The 25798-nt window shown below is 42.4% G+C and overlaps 1 protein-coding gene across 4 annotated transcripts in view; it reads right to left on the minus strand.

Moving 5' to 3' along the window:
* Window positions 1-206: 206 nt before the first annotated feature.
* The window catches only part of smpx (small muscle protein X-linked), a 62506-nt gene continuing 36914 nt past the window's right edge, over window positions 207-25798 (minus strand). The window contains exons 2-6 of one of the 4 annotated variants that reach the window (XM_041874448.2): window positions 20033-20094; window positions 11601-11687; window positions 11294-11457; window positions 1910-1943; window positions 207-1783 (exon numbers count right to left, since the gene is read on the minus strand). In XM_041874448.2, coding sequence (XP_041730382.1) covers window positions 11305-11457; window positions 11601-11687; window positions 20033-20068 — 276 coding nt within the window. In that variant the 5' untranslated portion in view covers window positions 20069-20094 and the 3' untranslated portion in view covers window positions 207-1783; window positions 1910-1943; window positions 11294-11304. Of the gene's footprint in view, window positions 1947-11293; window positions 11458-11600; window positions 11688-20032; window positions 20095-25798 lie in introns of all 4 variants that reach the window. The other 3 variants (XM_041874447.2, XM_045221433.1, XM_041874446.2) reach the window with 3 other exon arrangements.

Consider the following 25798-nt stretch of genomic DNA (forward strand, 5'->3'; position numbering starts at 1 on the left):
GCAGTTGGAACCAGTATAATGCACTGTGACCTGGTGGAAACTAAATTTAGACACAGCTGCCCACTGCTTTTTCCCTTCAGGGCACTCTCTCTGTGTGTGTGCGTGTGTGCGTGTGTGTGCGTGTGTGCTTGCGTGTTTGTGTGCGTGTGTGTGCGTCTGTCTGTGTGGCTGCCTGTAGTGTGTATGAAAGAGACTGTCCCGCTGTGTACAACCAATATATAATTTATTGCAACAGTTGCTAAGGAATCCATCATCTCCTAGAAACCATTTTGATGAAAGAATAATAAGGGAATTTCAAACAATTAAAACATCACAATATTCTGATGTCATCACAGTCCAACAAATTACATTCTGTTGAATCACAATCCACCTGACACATTCTGATGACATCACAACCCACCATACATATTCTGATGACATCACAACCCACCATACATATTCTGATGACATCACAACCCACCATACACATTCTGATGACATCACAACCCACCATACATATTCTGAAGACATCAAAATCCACCAGATACATTCTCCAGATTGTGTCTTGTTCACATTAACAGTTAAAGATGTAAAAGGTAGCAGAGCTGTAACAGTGCTGTAATGTTATAATGTCTATGGGTGCGTTAGTAAATTCACTCTGGCTATCTAATCAGATTCCATAGCCCTCTCGTCTCAATGCACCAGAGTGCAAAATAACTGAAGTTAAGAGCACCCGATGAATATGACCGGTGTCAGTAAACGTCGGCAAAGAAACGTAATGAAATTGTTGCCAGCAGCATAGTTACAGTCACCAACGCTCTGAATAACATGAAAACATCCCAACCAGCTCTGCTAGGGCGAGTTAAATGGTCAGAGTGAGGTGTTCTCTCATTGTGTCTGGAAGTAGCTAGCAAGCTAGCCAGCTTTAGCCAGATATCTTTGGTGCTTCACTGCCGTTGTGAGGTCAGAATGATCAGATTAACCCTACTCTGCCAGTGTCCAGTGTGAGCTCTGATTGCTCCAAGAGCAAAACACTCTGAATTTACTAAAGGACAATCTGACAATGCTCTGATTTTACGAACGCAGAGAGCGCACTCTGACTGCACTCTTGCACTCCAGAGTGAATTTACGAACACACCCTATAACTAGTCTGGATGTAGTCTATAATATGTAAGGTAACACCGAGACCTATAGCTACCAGGTCTGGTTGTGTTATTGCTCAGTTCAGTTCACTCCAATTCAGTCTATCCCTAACCCTACCTTCACTGTATGGGATATTAAACCAGTTATGGGTCGGTTGAAGTGGATGGCCTGTTGCAGATCACTGGTATGGTATGATTGGCTGTAGCTGATAGGGTTAGGGTTAGTCTGGTGGTAGTTGGCTGTAGTTGATAGGGTTAGGGTTAGGGTTAGTCTGGTATAGTTGGCTGTTGCTGATAGGGTTAGGGTTAGGATTAGTCTGGTATAGTTTGTTGTAGCTGAAAGGGTTAGTCTGGTGGTAGTTGTAGTCCATCAGTTGAAGATGCAAGGTGGATCTGGTAGTTGTAGTCCATCAGTTGAAGATGCAGGGTGGATCTGGTAGTTGTAGTTCATTAGTAGAAGATGCAGGGTAAATATTGTAGTTCATCAGTTGAAGATGCAGGGTGGGTCTTGTAGTCCATCAGTAGAATATGCAGGATGGGTCTGGTAGTTGTAGTCCATCAGTAGAAGATGTAGGATGGGTCTGGTAGTTGTAGTCCATCAGTAGAAGATGCAGGAGGGTGTGGGTCTGATGATCAACCTGTTGTACAGTGTTTCCCAACTCCTCCAGTACCCCCAACAGAACAGATTTTATTTTAGCCCTGGACAAGCACACCCGATTCAACTTGTCAACGAATCATCAAGCCCTGGATGAGTTGAATCAGGTGTGCTTGTCCAGGCTACAACCTACCTGTTGGGGTTACTGGAGGACATGTTGGGGAACACTGCTGAAGGACACAGAAACAGAAAGACTTAGCCAGGTTATCGTTTTCATATTTGTATGTAACCTCTATTTAACTAGGAAGTCCCTTGAGATAAGGGAGACCGCAGGCAAAGACAGAACCATACAGCGTTCATAAAGACAGAACCATACAGCGTTCATAAAGACAGAACCATACAGTGTTCATAAAGACAGAACCATACGGTGTTCATAAAGACAGAACCATACAGTGTTCATAAAGACAGAACCATACGGCGTTCATAAAGACAGAACCATACAGCGTTCATAAAGACAGAACCATACAGCGTTCATAAAGACAGAACCATACAGCGTTCATAAAGACAGAACCATACAGCGTTCATAAAGACAGAACCATACAGCGTTCATAAAGACAGAACCATACAGCGTTCATAAAGACAGAACCATACAGCGTTCATAAAGACAGAACCATACAGCGTTCATAAAGACAGAACCATACAGCGTTCATAAAGACAGAACCATACAGCGTTCATAAAGACAGAACCATACAGTGTTCATAAAGACAGAACCATACAGCGTTCATAAAGACAGAACCATACAGCGTTCATAAAGACAGAACCATCCAGTGTTCATAAAGACAGAACCATACAGTGTTCATAAAGACAGAACCATACAGCGTTCATAAAGACAGAACCATACAGTGTTCATAAAGACAGAACCATACAGTGTTCATAAAGACAGAACCATACAGTGTTCATAAAGACAGAACCATACAGCGTTCATAAAGACAGAACCATACAGCGTTCATGAAGACAGAACCATCCAGCGTTCATAAAGACAGAACCATACAGCGTTCATAAAGACAGAACCATACAGCGTTCATAAAGACAGAACCATACAGCGTTCATAAAGACAGAACCATACAGTGTTCATAAAGACAGAACCATACAGTGTTCATAAAGACAGAACCATACAGCGTTCATAAAGACAGAACCATACAGCGTTCATAAAGACAGAACCATACAGTGTTCATAAAGTTACATGTTTTTTAAAAACAGTCCAGTGCCACAACATACACTACCTATTTTTTATTTTTATTTTTTTTGTCAGTTAGCAGACACTCTTATCCAGAGCGACTTACAGTTAGTGAGTGCATACATTTTTCATACCTACACACAAACCATATATTTCCAGGACCATATAGAAAACTCATAACCCCTAATAAGTACTCATAACCCCTAATAAGTACTCATAACCCCTAGTAAGTAATCATAATCCAAATAAGTACTCATAACCCAAATAAGTAGGCATAACCCCTAATAAGTACTCATAACCCAAACAAGTACTCATAACCCCTAATAAGTACTCATAATACAAATAAGTACTCATAACCCCTAATAAGTACTCATAATACAAATCAGTACTCATAACCCAAATAAGTACTCATAACCCCTAATAAGTACTCATAACCCAAATAAGTACTCATAACCCCTAATAAGTACTCATAATACAAATCAGTACTCATAACCCAAATAAGTACTCATAACCCCTAATAAGCACTCATAACCAAGAATAAGTACTCATAATACAAATCAGTACTCATAACCACTAATAAGTACTCATAACCCCTAATAAGCACTCATAACCACTAATAAGTACTCATAACCACTAATAAGTACTCATAACCCCTAATAGGTATTCATAACCACTAATAAGTACTCATAATACAAATCAGTACTCATAACCCAAATAAGTACTCATAACCCCTAATAAGCACTCATAACCACGAATAAGTACTCATAATACAAATCAGTACTCATAACCACTAATAAGTACTCATAACCCCTAGTAAGTAATCATAATCCAAATAAGTACTCATAACCCAAATAAGTAGGCATAACCCCCTAATAAGTACTCATAACCCAAACAAGTACTCATAACCCCTAATAAGTACTCATAATACAAATAAGTACTCATAACCCCTAATAAGTACTCATAATACAAATCAGTACTCATAACCCAAATAAGTACTCATAACCCCTAATAAGTACTCATAACCCAAATAAGTACTCATAACCCCTAATAAGTACTCATAATACAAATCAGTACTCATAACCCAAATAAGTACTCATAACCCCTAATAAGCACTCATAACCAAGAATAAGTACTCATAATACAAATCAGTACTCATAACCACTAATAAGTACTCATAACCCCTAATAAGCACTCATAACCACTAATAAGTACTCATAACCACTAATAAGTACTCATAACCCCTAATAGGTATTCATAACCACTAATAAGTACTCATAATACAAATCAGTACTCATAACCCAAATAAGTACTCATAACCCCTAATAAGCACTCATAACCACGAATAAGTACTCATAATACAAATCAGTACTCATAACCACTAATAAGTACTCATAACCCCTAATAAGCACTCATAACCACTAATAAGTACTCATAACCCCTAATAGGTATTCATAACCACTAATAAGTACTCATAACCCCTAATAGGTATTCATAACCCCTAATAGGTATTCATAACCCCTAATAGGTATTCATAACCACTAATTAGTACTCATAACCCCTAATAGGTATTCATAACCCCTAATAGGTATTCATAACCACTAATAGTACCCTTAACCCCTAATTAGTACTCATAACCCCTAATAGGTATTCATAACCCAAATAGTACTCTTAACCCCTAATTAGTACTCATAACCCCTAATAGGTATGCATAACCACTAATAGTACTCATAACCCCTAATTAGTACTCATAACCCCTAATAGGTATTCATAACCCAAATAGTATTCATAACCACTAATAGTACTCATAACCCCTAATAGGTATTCATAACCACTAATAGTACTCATAACCCCTAATAGGTATTCATAACCACTAATAGGTATTCATAACCCCTAATAGGTATTCATAACCACTAATAGTACTCATAAACCCTAATAGGTATTCATAACCCCTAATAGGTATTCATAACCACTAATAGGTATTCATAACCCCTAATAGGTATTCATAACCCCTAATAGGTATTCATAACCACTAATTAGTACTCATAACCCCTAATAGGTATTCAAAACCACTATTAGTACTCATAACCCCTAAAAGGTATTCATAACCCCTAATAGGTATTCATAACCACTAATTAGTACTCATAACCCCTAATAGGTATTCATAAGCCAAATAGTACTCATAACCCCTAATAGGTATTCATAACCACTAATAGTACTCATAACCCCTAATTAGTACTCATAACCCCTAATAGGTATTCATAACCAAGATAGTATTCATAACCACTAATAGTACTCATAACCCCTAATAGGTATTCATAACCACTAATAGTACTCATAACCCCTAATAGGTATTCATAACCACTAATAGTACTCTTAACCCCTAATTAGTACTCATAACCCCTAATAGGTATGCATAACCACTAATAGTACTCATAACCCCCTAATTAGTACTCATAACCCCTAATAGGTATTCATAACCCAGATAGTATTCATAACCACTAATAGTACTCATAACCCCTAATAGGTATTCATAACCACTAATAGTACTCATAACCCCTAATAGGTATTCATAACCACTAATAGTACTCTTAACCCCTAATTAGTACTCATAACCCCTAATAGGTATGCATAACCACTAATAGTACTCATAACCCCTAATTAGTACTCATAACCCCTAATAGGTATTCATAACCCAAATAGTATTCATAACCACTAATAGTACTCATAACCCCTAATAGGTATTCATAACCACTAATAGTACTCATAACCCCTAATAGGTATTCATAACCACTAATAGGTATTCATAACCCCTAATAGGTATTCATAACCACTAATAGTACTCATAAACCCTAATAGGTATTCATAACCACTAATAGGTATTCATAACCACTAATAGGTATTCATAACCCCTAATAGGTATTCATAACCCCTAATAGTATTCATAACCACTAATTAGTACTCATAACCCCTAATAGGTATTCATAACCACTATTAGTACTCATAACCCCTAATAGGTAATCATAACCACTAATTAGTACTCATAACCCCTAATAGGTATTCATAACCCAAATAGTACTCATAACCCCTAATAGGTATTCATAACCACTAATAGTACTCATAACCCCTAATTAGTACTCATAACCCCTAATAGGTATTCATAACCCAAATAGTATTCACAACCACTAATAGTACTCATAACCCCTAATAGGTATTCATAACCACTAATAGGTATTCATAACCCCTAATAGGTATTCATAACCACTAATTAGTACTCATAACCCCTAATAGGTATTCATAACCCCTAATAGGTATTCATAACCACTAATAGTACCCTTAACCCCTAATTAGTACTCATAACCCCTAATAGGTATTCATAACCCAAATAGTACTCTTAACCCCTAATTAGTACTCATAACCCCCTAATAGGTATGCATAACCACTAATAGTACTCATAACCCCTAATTAGTACTCATAACCCCTAATAGGTATTCATAACCCAAATAGTATTCATAACCACTAATAGTACTCATAACCCCTAATAGGTATTCATAACCACTAATAGTACTCATAACCCCTAATAGGTATTCATAACCACTAATAGGTATTCATAACCCCTAATAGGTATTCATAACCACTAATAGTACTCATAAACCCTAATAGGTATTCATAACCCCTAATAGGTATTAATAACCACTAATAGGTATTCATAACCCCTAATAGGTATTCATAACCCCTAATAGGTATTCATAACCACTAATTAGTACTCATAACCCCTAATAGGTATTCATAACCACTATTAGTACTCATAACCCCTAAAAGGTATTCATAACCCCTAATAGGTATTCATAACCACTAATTAGTACTCATAACCCCTAATAGGTATTCATAAGCCAAATAGTACTCATAACCCCTAATAGGTATTCATAACCACTAATAGTACTCATAACCCCTAATTAGTACTCATAACCCCTAATAGGTATTCATAACCAAGATAGTATTCATAACCACTAATAGTACTCATAACCCCTAATAGGTATTCATAACCACTAATAGTACTCATAACCCCTAATAGGTATTCATAACCACTAATAGTACTCTTAACCCCTAATTAGTACTCATAACCCCTAATAGGTATGCATAACCACTAATAGTACTCATAACCCCTAATTAGTACTCATAACCCCTAATAGGTATTCATAACCCAGATAGTATTCATAACCACTAATAGTACTCATAACCCCTAATAGGTATTCATAACCACTAATAGTACTCATAACCCCTAATAGGTATTCATAACCACTAATAGTACTCTTAACCCCTAATTAGTACTCATAACCCCTAATAGGTATGCATAACCACTAATAGTACTCATAACCCCTAATTAGTACTCATAACCCCTAATAGGTATTCATAACCCAAATAGTATTCATAACCACTAATAGTACTCATAACCCCTAATAGGTATTCATAACCACTAATAGTACTCATAACCCCTAATAGGTATTCATAACCACTAATAGGTATTCATAACCCCTAATAGGTATTCATAACCACTAATAGTACTCATAAACCCTAATAGGTATTCATAACCACTAATAGGTATTCATAACCACTAATAGGTATTCATAACCCCTAATAGGTATTCATAACCCCTAATAGTATTCATAACCACTAATTAGTACTCATAACCCCTAATAGGTATTCATAACCACTATTAGTACTCATAACCCCTAATAGGTAATCATAACCACTAATTAGTACTCATAACCCCTAATAGGTATTCATAACCCAAATAGTACTCATAACCCCCTAATAGGTATTCATAACCACTAATAGTACTCATTACCCCTAATTAGTACTCATAACCCCCTAATAGGTATTCATAACCCAAATAGTATTCACAACCACTAATAGTACTCATAACCCCTAATAGGTATTCATAACCACTAATAGGTATTCATAACCCCTAATAGGTATTCATAACCACTAATTAGTACTCATAACCCCTAATAGGTATTCATAACCCCTAATAGGTATTCATAACCACTAATAGTACCCTTAACCCCTAATTAGTACTCATAACCCCTAATAGGTATTCATAACCCAAATAGTACTCTTAACCCCTAATTAGTACTCATAACCCCTAATAGGTATGCATAACCACTAATAGTACTCATAACCCCTAATTAGTACTCATAACCCCTAATAGGTATTCATAACCCAAATAGTATTCATAACCACTAATAGTACTCATAACCCCTAATAGGTATTCATAACCACTAATAGTACTCATAACCCCTAATAGGTATTCATAACCACTAATAGGTATTCATAACCCCTAATAGGTATTCATAACCACTAATAGTACTCATAAACCCTAATAGGTATTCATAACCCCTAATAGGTATTAATAACCACTAATAGGTATTCATAACCCGGCTAACTTAGGTATTCATAACCACTAATTAGTACTCATAACCCCTAATAGGTATTCATAACCACTATTAGTACTCATAACCCCTAAAAGGTATTCATAACCCCTAATAGGTATTCATAACCACTAATTAGTACTCATAACCCCTAATAGGTATTCATAAGCCAAATAGTACTCATAACCCCTAATAGGTATTCATAACCACTAATAGTACTCATAACCCCTAATTAGTACTCATAACCCCTAATAGGTATTCATAACCAAGATAGTATTCATAACCACTAATAGTACTCATAACCCCTAATAGGTATTCATAACCACTAATAGTACTCATAACCCCTAATAGGTATTCATAACCACTAATAGTACTCTTAACCCCTAATTAGTACTCCATAACCCCTAATAGGTATGCATAACCACTAATAGTACTCATAACCCCTAATTAGTACTCATAACCCCTAATAGGTATTCATAACCCAGATAGTATTCATAACCACTAATAGTACTCATAACCCCTAATAGGTATTCATAACCACTAATAGTACTCATAACCCCTAATAGGTATTCATAACCACTAATAGTACTCTTAACCCCTAATTATTACTCATAACCCCTAATAGGTATGCATAACCACTAATAGTACTCATAACCCCTAATTGGTACTCATAACCCCTAATAGGTATTCATAACCCAAATAGTATTCATAACCACTAATAGTACTCATAACCCCTAATAGGTATTCATAACCACTAATAGTACTCATAACCCCTAATAGGTATTCATAACCACTAATAGGTATTCATAACCCCTAATAGGTATTCATAACCACTAATAGTACTCATAAACCCTAATAGGTATTCATAACCACTAATAGGTATTCATAACCACTAATAGGTATTCATAACCCCTAATAGGTATTCATAACCCCTAATAGTATTCATAACCACTAATTAGTACTCATAACCCCTAATAGGTATTCATAACCACTATTAGTACTCATAACCCCCTAATAGGTAATCATAACCACTAATTAGTACTCATAACCCCTAATAGGTATTCATAACCCAAATAGTACTCATAACCCCTAATAGGTATTCATAACCACTAATTGTACTCATAACCCCTAATTAGTACTCATAACCCCTAATAGGTATTCATAACCCAAATAGTATTCACAACCACTAATAGTACTCATAACCCCTAATAGGTATTCATAACCACTAATAGGTATTCATAACCCCTAAAAGGTATTCATAACCAATAATAGTACTCATAACCCCTAATAGGTATTCATAACCACTAATAGGTATTCATAACCCCTAATAGGTATTCATAACCACTAATAGGTATTCATAACCACTAATAGGTATTCATAACCACTAATAGTACTCATAACCCCTAATAGGTATTCATAACCACTATTAGTACTCATAACCCCTAATAGGTATTCATAACCCCTAATTAGTATTCATAACCACTAATTAGTACTAATAACCCCTAATAGGTATTCATAACCCAAATAGTACTCATAACCCAAATAGTATTCATAACCACTAATAGTACTCATAACCCCTAATATGTATTCATAACCACTAATAGTACTCATATCCCCTAATAGGTATTCATAACCACTAATAGGTATTCATAACCCCTAATAGGTATTCATAACCACTAATAGTACTCATAACCCCTAATAGGTATTCATAACCACTAATAGGTATTCATAACCACTAATATGTATTCATAACCACTAATAGTACTCATAACTGTAATAGGTATTCATAACCACTAATAGTACTCATAACCCCTAATAGGTATTCATAACCACTAATAGTACTCATAACTCTAATAGGTATTCATAACCACTAGTAGTACTCATAACCACTAATAGGTATTCATAACCACTAATAGTACTCATAACCACTAATAGGTATTCATAACCACTAATAGTACTCATAACTCTAATAGGTATTCATAACCACTAATAGTATCATAACCCCTAATTAGTATTCATAACCCCTAGTAGGTATTCATAACCACTAATAGGTATTCATAACTCTAATAGTTATTCATAACCACTAATAGGTATTCATAACTCTAACAGGTATTCATAACCACTAATAGGTATTCATAACTCTATTAGTATTCATAACCCCTAATAGGTATTCATAACTCTAATTAGTACTCATAACCACTAATTAGTACTCATAACTCTAATAAGAAGAATACACAGCTCACACTGACACCTTGTAGTGAAATCCTAAAACTGCAGCTCCTGCAATGTTTTTCATGGTTGAAGTGGACATGTGTGTGTGTGGGTGTGTGTGTGTGTGTGTGTGTGGGTGTGTGTGGGTGTGTGTGTGTGTGTGTGTGTGTGTGTGTGTGTGTGTGTGTGTGTGTGTGTGTGTGTGTGTGTGTGTGTGTGTGTGTCTGTACCAGTGTGTGTGTGTGTGTGTGTGTGTGTGTGTACCAGTGTGTGTGTGTGTGTGTGTGTGTGTGTGTGTCTGTACCAGTGTGTGTGTGTGTGTGTGTGTGTGTGTACCAGTGTGTGTGTGTGTGTGTGTGTCTGTACCAGTGTGTGTGTGTGTGTGTGTGTGTGTGTGTGTGTGTCTGTACCAGTGTGTGTGTGTGTGTGTGTGTGTGTGTGTGTGTGTGTGTGTGTGTGTGTGTCTGTACCAGTGTGTGTGTGTGTGTGTGTGTGTGTGTGTGTGTGTGTGTGTGTGTGTGTGTGTGTGTGTGTGTCTGTACCAGTGTGTGTGTGTGTGTGTGTGCGTGTGTGTCTGTACCAGTGTGTGTGTGTGTGTGTGTGTGTGTGTGTGTGTGTGTGTGTGTGTGTGTGTGTGTGTGTGTGTGTGTGTGTGTGTGTGTGTGTGTGTGTGTGTGTGTGTGTGTGTGTGTGTGTGTACCAGTGTGTGTGTTAATCCTTGGTGACCCATCGTAGTTCACTCTTGACGTTCTGCAGCTCTGATAGGTTGACGGCTGGACCAGGAAGCTTCATCGATCCAGGCAATGGCTTCTTCTCCTCTGGCGACAGGGCCGTGACCTCCTGCAGTGGGTCTGGGGGAGGAGCCTGTACAAAAAGAGTTTCCTAATGTGAATTTAGGTCATCAAGCCAAATTAGTGTGTGTGTGTTTGTGTGTGTGTGTGTGTGTGTGTGTGCTTTTGTGTGTGTGTGTGCTTTTGTGTGTGTGTGTGTTTGTGTGTGTGTCTGACCTCCTCTGAGTCTGCTGTCTCCTCTCTCCTCTTGACAGGATGTCCCGCCCCTGGACGCAGCGCTCCCATTGGAATATTCAGATTTGCCTGATGGACAGGAGCAACAACCAATCAGACACACTCAAACCCCAAGAGGCCAAATGTACAGTGTTCCAATTCTCTGTCCTTTCTCCTGAAATGCATTCGTTCACTCCTCAGCATTCGTTCACTCCTCAGCGTTCGTTCACTCCTCAGCATTCGTTCACTCCTCAGCATTTGTTCACTCCTCAGCATTCGTTCACTCCTCAGCATTCGTTCACTCCTCAGCATTCGTTCACTCCTCAGCATTCGTTCACTCCTCAGCATTCGCTTTCACTCCTCAGCATTCGTTCACTCCTCAGCATTCGTTCACTCCTCAGCATTCGTTCACTCCTCAGCATTCGTTCACTCCTCAGCATTCGTTCACTCCTCAGCATTCGTTCACTCCTCAGCATTCGTTCACTCCTCAGCATTCGTTCACTCCTCAGCATTCGTTCACTCCTCAGCATTCGTTCACTTCTCAGCATTCGTTCACTCCTCAGCATTCGTTCACTCCTCAGCACACGTTTAAGAGCATTGGATTGATGTAAACCTGCTCTAGATTCTTTACCAGTTATTTACATATAGATCCCTGAGTATTGTGTGTGTATTGACTGATGTGTGTGTGAACCTGGTGTGTGTATTGTGTGTGTATTGACTGATGTGTGTGTGAACCTGGTGTGTATATTGTGTGTGTATTGACTGATGTGTGTGTGAACCTGGTGTGTATATTGTGTGTGTACTGACTGGTGTGTGTGTGTGAACCTGGTGTGTATATTGTGTGTGTATTGACTGATGTGTGTGTGAACCTGGTGTGTATATTGTGTGTGTACTGACTGGTGTGTGTGTGTGAACCTGGTGTGTATATTGTGTGTGTATTGACTGATGTGTGTGTGAACCTGGTGTGTATATTGTGTGTGTACTGACTGGTGTGTGTGTGTGAACCTGGTGTGTGTATTGTGTGTGTATTGACTGTTGTGTGTGTGTGAACCTGGTGTGTATATTGTGTGTGTATTGACTGGTGTGTGTGTGTGAACCCGGTGTGTGTATTGTGTGTGTATTGACTGGGAACCCGGTGTGTGTATTGTGTGTGTACTGACTGGTGTGTGTGTGAACCCGGTGTGTGTATTGTGTGTGTACTGACTGGTGTGTGTGTGAACCCGGTATGTGTATTGTGTGTGTACTGACTGGTGTGTGTGTGAACCCGGTGTGTATTGTGTGTGTACTGACTGGTGTGTGTCTCTGCTTTGGTTACAGCCACTACATCCTGGTTTGGTCCTGTTCTATTACAGTATGGAAATTAAACACAGACACACACAGTGTGCTTACCATATTATGAATGTCTGTATTGTCTCATCTTATCTATCAACACAGACAGGGCTCTAACTCCTCCATAATAAGACAGGGTGCAGACCAGACAGCAGGCTGTTAGCCAGCCCAATGAGACAGGGTGCAGGCCAGGCAGCAGGCTGTTAGCCTCCCCAATGAGACAGGGTGCAGACCAGACAGCAGGCTGTTAGCCAGCCCAATGAGATAGGGTGCAGGCCAGACAGCAGGCACCAGCCGGCCAGCTTAGTGGAGTCTGCCACTAGCACAGTCAGTGTAGTCAGCTCAGCTATCCCCATTGAGACCGTGTCTGTGCCTCGATCTAGGTCGGGCAAAACTAAACATGGCGGGGTTCGCCTTAGCAATCTCACTGGAATAAAGTTCTCCTCCCTTCCTGTCATTATTGAAAGAGATTGTGATAATATCTCATATGTGAAAATAGGTCTACTTAATGTTAGATCCCTCACTTCCAAGGCAGTCATAGTCAATGAACTAATCACTGATCATAACGTCATAATGTGATTGTCCTGACTGAAACATGGCTCAAGCCTGATGAATTTACTGTGTTAAATGAGGCCTCTATTCCTGGTTACACTAGTGACCATATCGCCTGTGCATCCCACAAAGGCGGAGGTGTTGCTAATATTTACGACAGAACATTTCAAAACAATTAAAATAATGACTGCGTTTTCGTCTTTTGAGCTTCTAGTCATGAAATCTATGCAGCCTACTGAATCACTTTTTATATCTACTGTTTACAGGCCTCCTGGGCCGTATACAGCGTTCCTCATGGAGTTCCCTGAATTCCTATCGCACCTTGTAGTCATGGCAGATAATATTATAATTTTTGGTTACATGGAAAATTCCACAGATCCACTCCAAAAGGCTTTCGGAGCCATCATCGACTCACTGGGTTTCGTCCAACATGTCTCCCGACCTACGCATTGCCACAGTCATAACCTGGATCTATTATTGTCCCGTGGATTAAATATTGTGGATCTAAATGTTTTTCCTCATAATCCTGGACTATCGGACTACCATCTTATTATATTTGCAATCGCAACAAATCATCTGCTCAGACCCCAACCAAGGATTATCAAAAGCTGCGCAATAAATTCTCGCACAACCCAAAGATTTCTAGATGCCCTTCCAGACTCCCTCCACCTACTCAAGGATGTCAGAGTACAGTTGATCAGTTAACCACCTAACCGAGGAGCTAATGTTTTTATAAAATGCTGTGATGTTTCACAAAAGTTTTGAACCTTTCTATTCCCATAGTTTCTACAGATTGTAAATTAAAGACAAACATTTTTGCTAAAAGTATTGTTATATTATTGATCAAAGGACCAGCTGAGCTACAGAGGACCACAAAATGATGCAGAAAAGCTAATCCATGCTTTTATCACTTCTAGATTAGACTACTGCAATGCTCTACTCTCCGGCTACCCAGATAAAGCACTAAATAAACTTCAGTTAGTGCAAAATACGGCTGCTAGAATCTTGAGTAGAACAAAAACAAATTAAAAATGTATCATATTGTCAGAGGAAGGCCCTCAAAATTGTCAAAGACTCCAGCCACCCTAGTCATAGACTGTTCTCTCTGCTACCGCACGGCAAGAGGTACCGGAGCGCCAAGTTTAGGTCCAAAAGGCTTCTCAACAGCTTCTACCCCCAAGCCATAAGACTCCCGAACAGCTAATCATGGCTACCCGGACTATTTGCACTGCCCACCCACCCCCACCCCATATTTTTACACTCTGTTAATGATTTATGCATAGTCACTTTAACTCTACCCACATGTACATATTACCTCAACTACCTCAACTAGCCGGTGCCCCCGCACATTGACTCTGCACCGGTACCCCCCCCTGTATATATAGCCTCCCTACTGTCACTTTATTTTACTTCTGCTTTTTTTGCTCAACACTTTTTTGTTGTTGTTGTTTTATTTTACTTTTTTATAAAAAAATTAATGCATTGTTGGTTAAGGGCTGTAAGTAAGGATTTCACGGTAATGTACATACCTGTTGTATTCGGCGCATGTGGCAAATACAATTTGATTTTATTTGATATTACTCCAGTGCTAGCCTCTAGACTGGCTTCCTGTGAAGGCTAGGGCAGATTTCAAGGTTTTACTGCTAACCTACAAAGCATTACATGGGCTTGCTCCTACCTATCTCTCTGATTTGGTCCTGCCGTACATACCTACACGTACGCTACGGTCACAAGACGCAGGCCTCCTTATTGTCCCTAGAATTTCTAAGCAAACAGCTGGAGGCAGGGCTTTCTCCTATAGAGCTCAGTTTTTATGGAATGGTCTGCCTATCCATGTGAGACCTTTAAGTCTTTACTGAAGACTCATCTCTTCAGTAGGTCCTATGATTGAGTGTAGTCTGGCCCAGGGGTGCGAAGGTGAACGGCAAGGCACTGGAATGATGAACCGCCCTTGCTGTCTCTGCCTGGCCGGTTCCTGTCTCTCCACTGGGATTCTCTGCCTCTGACCCTATTACGGGGGCTGAGTCACTGGCTTACTAGTGCTCGTCCATTCCGTCCCTAGGAGGAGTGCGTCACATCGTGCCAGGCTTTTTTGCGCTGTACTCGACTTGAGTGGGTTGAGTCACTGACATGATCTTGCTGTCCGGTTTTGTGCCCCCTCGGGCTCGTTCAGTGGAGGAGATGTTTGTGGACTATACTCAACCTTGTCTCAGGGTAGTAAGCTGGTGGTCTGTTGATATCCCTCTGGTGGTGTGGGGGCTGTGCTTTAGCAAAGTGGGTGGGGTTATATCCTGCCTGGTTGGCCCTGTCCGGGGTTATTGTCGGACGGGCCCACAGTGTCCCCTGACCCCCCTGTCTCAGCCTTCAGTATCAATGCCGCAATAGTCTATGTGCCGGGGGGCTAGGGTCAGTCTGTCCTATCTGGTGAAATTCTCCTGTCTTATCTCTTTCTCTTTCTCTCTCTCAACCTCCCAGAGGACCTGAGCCCTAGAACCATGCCTCAGGACTACCTGCCCTGACGACTCCTGGCTCTCTCCGTCCCCAGTCCACCTGGTCGTGCTGCTGATCCAGTTTCTGCTGTTTTGCCTGTGGCTATGGCCTGCTCTCCGGACATGCTACATTGTCCCAGACCTGCTGTTTTTGACCCTCTCTCTCTCTCTCTCTCTCTCTCTCTCTCTCTCTCTCTCTCTCTCTCTCTCTCTCTCTCTCTCTCTCTCTCTCTCTCTCTAGCTCTACCGCACCTGCTGTCTCGACCTCTGAATGGCTATGAACAGCCAACTGACATTTACTCCTGAGGTGCTGACCTGATGCAACCACTGTGATTATTATTTGACCCTGCTGGTCATATATGAACGTTTGAACATCTTGAAGAAGGATCTGGCCTTATTGGCCATGTACTCTTGTAATCGCCACACGTCACAGCCAGAAGAGGACTGGCCACCACTCAGAGCCTGATCCCTCTCTAGGTTTCTTTCTAGGTTCTTGCCTTTCTAGGGAGTTTTCCCTAGCCACCGTGTTTCTACATCTTACTTGCTTGCTGTTTGGGGATTTAGAATGGGTTTCTGTTTCTGCACTTTGAGACATCTGCTGATGTAAAACGGGCTTTGTAAATACATTTTATATTATTTGATTAGTCCTGGAGAGCAACAGGCTTTAGTTCTAGTCCTGGTCCTGGAGAAATACAGAGCTACGGGATTTAATCCTGGTCCTGGAGAAATACAGAGCTACAGGATTTAATCCTGGTCCTGGAGAAATAGAGAGAAGCAGGCTTTAGTTCTAGTCCTGGTCCTGGAGAGCTACAGAGATACCTGCTTTAGTCCTGGTCCTGGAGAAATACAGAGCCACAGGATTTAGTCATGGTCCTGGAGAAACAGCGAGATGCAGGCTTTGTTACTAGTCCTTGTCCTGGAGCGCTACAGAGCTACAGGCTTTAGTTCTAACCCTGCACAAGCCCTGGTCCTGGAGAGCTACATAAGTACAAGGATTTAGTTCTAGTCCTGGTCATGGTGAGCTACAGAGATACAGACTTTAGTTCTAACCCTGCGCTAGTCCTGGTCCTGGAGAGCTACAGAGATACAGACTTTAGTTCTAACCCTGCACTAGCCCTGGACCTGAAGGCTACAGAGCCACTGGCTTTAGTTGTAGTCCTGGTCCCCGAGAGCTAAAGAGCTACAGGCTTTGGTTCTAACACTGCACTAGTCCTGGTCCTGGAGAGCTACATGCTTTAGTTCTAGTCCTGGTCCTGGAGAGCTACAGATCTACATCCTTTAGATCTAGTCCTGGTCCTGAAGAGTTACAGATCTACATGCTTTAGTTCTAGTCCTGGTCCTGGAGAGCTACAGATCTACATCCTTTAGATCTAGTCCTGGTCCTGAAGAGTTACAGATCTACATGCTTTAGTTCTAGTCCTGGTCCTGGAGAGCTACAGATCTACATGCTTTAGTTATAGTCCTGGTCCTGGAGAGTTACTGAGCTAAAGGTGTCACGCCTGCTCCCTCTCCCCCTCCCTGGCGCTCGAGGGCGCCAGGCTGCCCATCATTACGCACACCTGTCACCATCTTTACGCGCATCAGCGCTTCATTGGACTCTCCTGGACTTCATCACTGCTTAATTACCTCCCCTATATCTGTCTGTTCCTCAGTTTGATCCCCGTGTTGCATTGATGTTGTTTTGTTTCTCTCGTCCAGACGCTGTTCTTGTTTTGTTTCATGTCTATTTATTATTGCATCCTCACCCTGTACTTGTTTCTTGTTTCCCAGCGTCTGTCGTTAAAGATTGCAGACACCACAATCAGAAGCATCAGGGAGTTTTTGTTTCTCGTTTGGGTTGGTGACGTTGGGCCTGGGTGCCGCTGCCGAAGGAACCAGGAATGCCTCAGCTGGCTCGTCAGGCTTCCATGCCTTAGCTGGCTCGAGAGGTTTTCTTGCCTCGGTTGGCTCGTCAGGCTCCCATCCCACGTCATGCCTCAGCGGGCTCGTCAGGCTCCCATGCCTCAGCAGGCTCGTCAGGCTCCCATGCCTCAGAGGGCTCTTCGGGCTCCCATGCCTCAGAGGGCTCGGCAAGCTCCCATCCCACGTCATGCCAGCCGGCTCATCAGGCTTCCATGCCTCAGCCTGCTCGTCAGGATTCCACACCTCAGCCGGTTCGTCAGGATTCCACACCTCAGCCGGTTCGTCAGTCTCCCATGCCTCAGCCGGCTCGTCAGGATTCCACACCTCAGCCGGTTCGTCAGGCTCCCATGCCTCGGCCAGTCCGTCAGGCTCGACAGGTTCCTGTGCGTCGTCCGGCTCGTCAGGCTCCCATGCCTCGGCCAGTCCGTCAGGCTCGACAGGTTCATGTGCGTCGTCCGGCTCGTCAGGCTCCCATGCCTCGGCCAGTCCGTCAGGCTCGTCAGGCTCCCATGCCTCGGCCAGTCCGTCAGGCTCCCATGCCTCGGCCAGTCCGTCCGGCTCGTATGCCCCGGCCAGTCCGTCAGGCTCCCATGCCCCGGCCAGTCCGTCAGGCGCCCATGCCTCGGCCAGTCCGTCAGGCTCCCATGCCTCGGCCAGTCCATCATGCTCCCATGCCTCAGCCAGTCCGTCAGGCTCCCATGCCTCGGCCAGTCCGTCAGGCTCGACAGGTTCCTGTGCGTCGTCCGGTTCGTCAGGCTCCCATGCCTCGGCCAGTCCGTCCGGTTCGTCAGGCTCCCATGCCTCGGCCAGTCCGTCAGGCTCCCATGCCTCGGCCAGTCCGTCAGGCTCCCATGCCTCCGCCAGTCCGTCAGGCTCCCATGCCTCGGCCAGTCCGTCAGGCTCCCATGCCTCGGCCAGTCCGTCAGGCTCCCATGCCTCGGGCCAGTCCGTCAGGCTCCCATGCCTCGGCCAGTCCGTCAGGCTCCCATGCCTCGGCCAGTCCGTCAGGCTCCCATGCCTCGGCCAGTCCGTCAGGCTCCCATGCCTCGGCCAGTCCGTCAGGCTCCCATGCCTCAGCGGCGGGTGGCGTCCCTAGAGGGGGGAGTACGGTCACGCCTGCTCCCACCCCCCTCTCTGGCGCTCGAGGGCGCCAGGCTGCCCATCATCACACGTCACCATCCTTATGCGAATCTGCGCCTCATTAGACTCACCTGAACTTCATCACTGCTTGGTTACCTTCCCTATATCTGTCTGTTCCTCAGTTTGATGCCCGTGTCTGCATTAATGTTGTTTCATTTCCATTGTCCAGACGCTGTCAGTGTTTTGTTCCTGTCTGTTTGTTCATTAAATGTACACTCTCTGTACCTGCTTCTCATCTCCCAGCGTCTGTCCTTACAAAAGGCTTTAGTTCTAACCCTGCACTAGCCCTGCTCCTGGAGAGCTACAGGCTTTAGTTCTAGTCCTGGTCCTGGAGAGTTACAGAGCTACTGTCTTTAGTTCTGGACCTAGTCCTGGTCCTGGATAGCTTTCCACGTAATTTCAAACAAAAAATTAAATGTTATGTTGATGAACCATTGTGGGAAACGAATTGGATTTTTAAAAAAGTAATCAATGTAAGGACATCTCTTATTTTTTTTACCAAACTTTTCACCTAAATCCAATGACATGGTGACATTTTTTGTTGATTTCACATTGAATTCACATTCGTTGACAACTCAACCAAATGTAAATCATAGCTAGACATTGAACTGATGTCTGTGTCCAGTGGGAGACCTACAGGTTGTATCTCTAACCCAGCTCTAACTAAACTAGTCCAGTGGGAGACCTACAGGTTGTATCTCTAACCCAGCTCTAACTAAACTAGTCCAGTGGGAGACCTACAGGTTGTATCTCTAACCCAGCTCTAACTAAACTAGTCCAGTGGGAGACCTACAGGTTGTATCTCTAACCCAGCTCTAACTAAACTTGTCCAGTGGGAGACCTACAGGTTTTAGTGGGGAGGTCCCTCTGTATTGTCATTTATATTTTCAATAATAGAACTGCTGTAGATGGATTCAAAACAGTTCTATATTACTGAGAGCAATTAAACACACTCACACACACACACACACTCACACACACACACACACACACACACACACACACACACACACACACTCCTACCTGCAGGGCTTTGACGTTGGATGATGGTTTAGACATGCTGCTCGGTCAGTCAGTCAACTATCCTGCAGGAAACACAAAGCATTGAGAAGGGTTAGGGTTAGAGTTAGACAGGTGAGATAGCCTGGCTCAGATCAAACTGACGAGACCAGACCAGATGAGACAGGTGAGAGACTGAGTGTGTTTGTTTGTGTGTGTATGTGTGTTTGTGTGTGTGTTTGGGGGGGGCATTGCTGTCATGTAGCTTTCAGGGGCCTGGGATAGTCTTTCAGTTGCCTGGCGACTCCCAAAGAGAGAGGCAGGTACAAAACTAACACCTAAATAATTTAACAGAGAGCGAGAGAGCGAGAGCGAGAGAGAGGGAGAGGGAGAGGGAGAGGGAGAGGGAGAGGGAGAGGGAGAGGGAGAGAGAGAGAGAGAGAGAGAGAGAGAGAGAGAGAGAGAGAGAGAGAGAGAGAGAGAGAGAGAGGGAGAGGGAGAGGGAGAGGGAGAGGGAGAGGGAGAGGGAGAGGGAGAGAGAGAGAGAGAGAGAGAGAGAGAGAGAGAGAGAGAGAGAGAGAGAGAGAGAGAGAGAGAGAGAGAGGAGGGACCACAAATTCCAATTGGCTATTCTTAAACTCTTTAACATCATCCTCAGCTCTGACATTTTCCCCAATATTTGGAACCAAGGACTGATCAACCCAATCCACAAAAGTGGAGACAAATTTGACCCCAATAACTACCGTGGGAGATACGTCAACAGCAACCTTGGGAAAATCCTCTGCATTATTATTAACAGCAGACTTGCACACTAACCCTAACCCTAACCCTAACCCAAACCAAAACAAAGGCAAAGTCTTCTCATGCTTTGTTGATTTCAAAAAAGCTTTTGACTCAATTTGGCATGAGGGTCTGCTATACAAATTGATTGAAAGCGGTGTTCGGGAAAAACATACGACATTATAAAATCCATGTACACAAACAACAAGTGTGTGGTTAAAATGTGCAAAAAAACACACACATTTCTTTCCACAGGGCCGTGGGGTGAGACAGGGATGCAGCTTGAACCCCACCCACTTCAACATTTATATCAACGAATTGGCGAGAGCACTAGAACAGTCTGCATCACCCGTCCTCACCCTACTAGAATCTGAAGTCAAATACAGTGGGGAGAACAAGTATTTGATACACTGCCGATTTTGCAGGTTTTCCTACTTACAAAGCATGTAGAGGTCTGTAATTTGTATCATAGTTACACTTCAACTGTGAGAGACGGAATCTAAAACAAAAAATCCAGTATATCACATTGTATGATTTTTAAGTAATTAATTTGCATTTTATTGCATGACATAAGTATTTGACACATCAGAAAAGCAGAACTTAATATTTGGTACATAAACCTTTGTTTGCAATTACAGAGATCATACGTTTCCTGTAGGTCTTGACCAGGTTTGCACACACTGCAGCAGGGATTTTGGCCCACTCTTCCATACAGACCTTCTCCAGATCCTTCAGGTTTCGGGGCTGTCGCTGGGCAATACGGACTTTCAGCTCCCTCCAAAGATTTTCTATTGGGTTCAGGTCTGGAGACTGGCTAGGCCACTCCAGGACCTTGAGATGCTTCTTACGGAGCCACTCCTTAGTTGCCCTGGCTGTGTGTTTCGGGTCATTGTCATGCTGGAAGACCAAGCCACGACCCATCTTCAATGCTCTTACTGAGGGAAGGAGGTTGTTGGCCAAGATCTCGCGATACATGGCCCCATCCATCCTCCCCTCAATATGGTGCAGTCGTCCTGTCCCCTTTGCAGAAAAGCATCCCCAAAGAATGATGTTTCCACCTCCATGCTTCACGGTTGGGATGGTGTTCTTGGGGTTGTACTCATCCTTCTTCTTCCTCCAAACACAGCGAGTGGAGTTTAGACCAAAAAGCTCTGTTTAAACCAAAAAGCTATATTTTTGTCTCATCAGACCACATGACCTTCTCCCATTCCTCCTCTGGATCATCCAGATGGTCATTGGCAAACTTCAGATGGGCCTGGACATGCGCTGGCTTGAGCAGGGGGACCTTGCATGCGCTGCAGAATTTTAATCCATGACGGCGTAGTGTGTTACTAATGGTTTTCTTTGAGACTGTCGTCCCAGCTCTCTTCAGGTCATTGACCAGGTCCTGCCGTGTAGTTCTGGGCTGATCCCTCACCTTCCTCATGATCATTGATGCCCCACGAGGTGAGATCTTGCATGGAGCCCCAGACCGAGGGTGATTGACCGTCATCTTGAACTTCTTCCATTTTCTAATAATTGCGCCAACAGTTGTTGCCTCCTCACCAAGCTGCTTGCCTATTGTCCTGTAGCCCATCCCAGCCTTGTGCAGGTCTACAATTTTATCCCTAATGTCCTTACACAGCTCTCTGGTCTTGGCCATTGTGGAGAGGTTGGAGTCTGTTTGATTGAGTGTGTGGACAGGTGTCTTTTATACAGGTAACGAGTTCAAACAGGTGCAGTTAATACAGGTATTGAGTGGAGAACAGGAGGGCTTCTTAAAGAAAAACTAACAGGTCTGTGAGAGCCGGAATTCTTACTGGTTGGTAGGTGATCAAATACTTATGTCATGCAATAAAATGCAAATTAATTACTTAAAAATCATACAATGTGATTTTCTGGATTTTTTGTTTTAGATTCCGTCTCTCACAGTTGAAGTGTAACTATGATACAAATTATAGACCTCTACATGCTTTGTAAGTAGGAAAACCTGCAAAATCGGCAGTGTATCAAATACTTGTTCTCCCCACTGTATATACTGTTTGCTGATGATCTGGTGCTTCTGTCCCCAACCAAGGAGGGCCTACAGCAGCACCTAGATCTTCTGCACAGATTCTGTCAGACCTGGGCCCTGACAGTAAATCTCAGTAAGACAAAAATAATGGTGTTCCAAAAAAGGTCCAGTTGCCAGCACCACAAATACAAATTCCATCTAGACACTGTTGCCCTAGAGCACACAAAAAACTATACATACCTCGGCCTAAACATCAGCATCACAGGTAACTTGCTGTGAATTATCTGAGAGACAGGCAAGAAGGGCCTTCAAAAGGAACAATTACTTGACACATTGTAAATTATTAATAAAAAATCAGAGCAAACTAGAATGCTATTTGACCCTAAACAGAGAGTACACAGTGGCAGAATACCTGACCACTGTGACTGACCCAAAATTAAGGAAAGCTTTGACTATGTACAGATTCAGTGAGCATAGCCTTGCTATTGAGAAATGCCGCCATAGGCAGACCTGGCTCTCAAGAGAAGACAGGCTATGTGCATACTGCCCACAAAATGAGGTGGAAACTGAGCTGCACTTCCTAACCTCCTGCCAAATGTATGACTACATTCGAGACACATATTTCCCTCAGATTACACAGACCCACATAGAATTTCGAAAACAAATCCAATTTTGATAAACTCCCATACAGTGGGCAAAAAAAGTATTTAGTCAGCCACGAATTGTGCAAGTTCTCCCACTTAAAAAGATGAGAGAGGCCTGTCATTTTCATCATAGGTACACGTCAACTATGACAGACAAAATGAGGAAAAAAAATCAAAAAAATCACATTGTAGGATTTTTTATGAATTTATTTGCAAATTATGGTGGAAAATAAGTATTTGGTCAATAATAAAAGTTTCTCAATACTTTGTTATATACCCTTTGTTGGCAATGACACAGGTCAAACGTTTTCTGTAAGTCTTCACAAGGTTTTCACACACTGTTGCTGATATTTTGGCCCATTCCTCCATGCAGATCTCCTCTAGAGCAGTGATGTTTTGGGGCTGTCGCTGGACAACACAGACTTTCAACTCCCTCCAAAGATTTTCTATGGGGTTGAGATCTGGAGACTGGCTAGGCCACTCCAGGACCTTGAAATGCTTCTTACGAAGCCACTCCTTCGTTGCCCGTGCGGTGTGTTTGGGATCATTGTCATGCTGAAAGACCCAACCACGTTTCATCTTCAATGCCCTTGCTGATGGAAGGAGGTTTTCACTCAAAATCTCACGATACATGGCCCCATTAATTCTTTCCTTTACACGGATCAGTCGTCCTGGTCCCTTTGCAGAAACACAGCCCCAAAGCATGATGTTTCCACCCCCATGCTTCACAGTAGGTATGGTGTTCTTTGGATGCAACTCAGCATTCTTTGTCCTCCAAACACGACAAGTTGAGTTTTTACCAAAAAGTTCTATTTTGGTTTCATCTGACCATATGACATTCTCCCAATCCTCTTCTGGATCATCCAAATGCACTCTAGCAAACTTCAGACGGGCCTGGACATGTACTGGCTTATGCAGGGGGACACGTCTTGCACTGCAGGATTTGAGTCCCTGGCGGCGAAGTGTGTTACTGATGGTAGGCTTTGTTACTTTGGTCCCAGCTCTCTGCAGGTCATTCACTAGGTCCCCCCGTGTGGTTCTGGGATTTTTGCTCACCGTTCTTGTGATCATTTTGACCCCACAGGGTGAGATCTTGCGTGGAGCCCCAGATCGAGGGAGATTATCAGTGGTCTTGTATGTCTTCCATTTCCTAATAATTGCTCCCACAGTTGATTTCTTCAAACCAAGCTGCTTACCTATTGCAGATTCAGTCTTCCCAGCCTGGTGCAGGTCTACAATTTTGTTTCTGGTGTCCTTTGACAGCTCTTTGGTCTTGGCCATAGTGGAGTTTGGATTTGCAAATTATGGTGGAAAATAAGTATTTGGTCACCTACAAACAAGCAAGATTTCTGGCTCTCACAGACCTGTAACTTCTTCTTTAAGAGGCTCCTCTGTCCTCCACTCGTTACCTGTATTAATGGCACCTGTTTGAACTTGTTATCAGTATAAAAGACACCTGTCCACAATCTCAAACAGTCACACTCCAAACTCAGCTATGGCCAAGACCAAAGAGCTGTGAAAGGACACCAGAAACAAAATTGTAGACCGTGGGGTCAAAATGATCACAAGAACGGTGAGCAAAAATCCCAGAACCACACGGGGGGACCTAGTGAATGACCTGCAGAGAGCTGGGACCAAAGTAACAAAGCCTACCATGAGTAACACACTACGCCGCCAGGGACTCAAATCCTGCAGTGCCAGACGTGTCCCCCTGCTTAAGCCAGTACATGTCCAGGCCTGTCTGAAGTTTGCTAGAGTGCATTTGGATGATCCAGAAGAGGATTGGGAGAATGTCATATGGTCAAATGAAACCAAAATAGAACTTTTTGGTAAAAACTCAACTCGTCGTGTTTGGAGGACAAAGAATGCTGATTTGCATCCAATGAACACCATACCTACTGTTTTATTTATTTTTTTATTTCACCTTTATTTAACCAGGTAAGCCAGTTGAGAACAGGTTCTCATTTACAACTGCGACCTGGCCAAGACAAAGCAAAGTAGTGCAACAAAAACAACACAGAGTTACATATGGGGTAAAAATAAAAAACATAAAGTCAGAAATACAACAGAAAAATATATATACAGTGTGTGCAAATGTAGCAAGTTATGGAGGTAAGGCAATAAATAGGCTATAGTGCAGAATAATTACAATAGTATTAACACTGGAATGCTAGATGTGCAAGAGATTATGTGCAAATAGAGATACTGGGGTGCAAAAGAGCAAATTAAATAACAATATAGGGATGAGGTAGTTGGGTGGGCTAATTTCAGATGGGCTGTGTACAGGTGCAGTGATCGGTAAGGTGCTCTGACAACTGATGCTTAAAGTTATTGAGGGAGATAAGAGTCTCCAGCTTCAGAGATTTTTGCAAT

Source organism: Coregonus clupeaformis, chromosome 7 (genome assembly GCF_020615455.1).
Source record: "Coregonus clupeaformis isolate EN_2021a chromosome 7, ASM2061545v1, whole genome shotgun sequence".
NCBI classification, from domain to species: domain Eukaryota; kingdom Metazoa; phylum Chordata; class Actinopteri; order Salmoniformes; family Salmonidae; genus Coregonus; species Coregonus clupeaformis.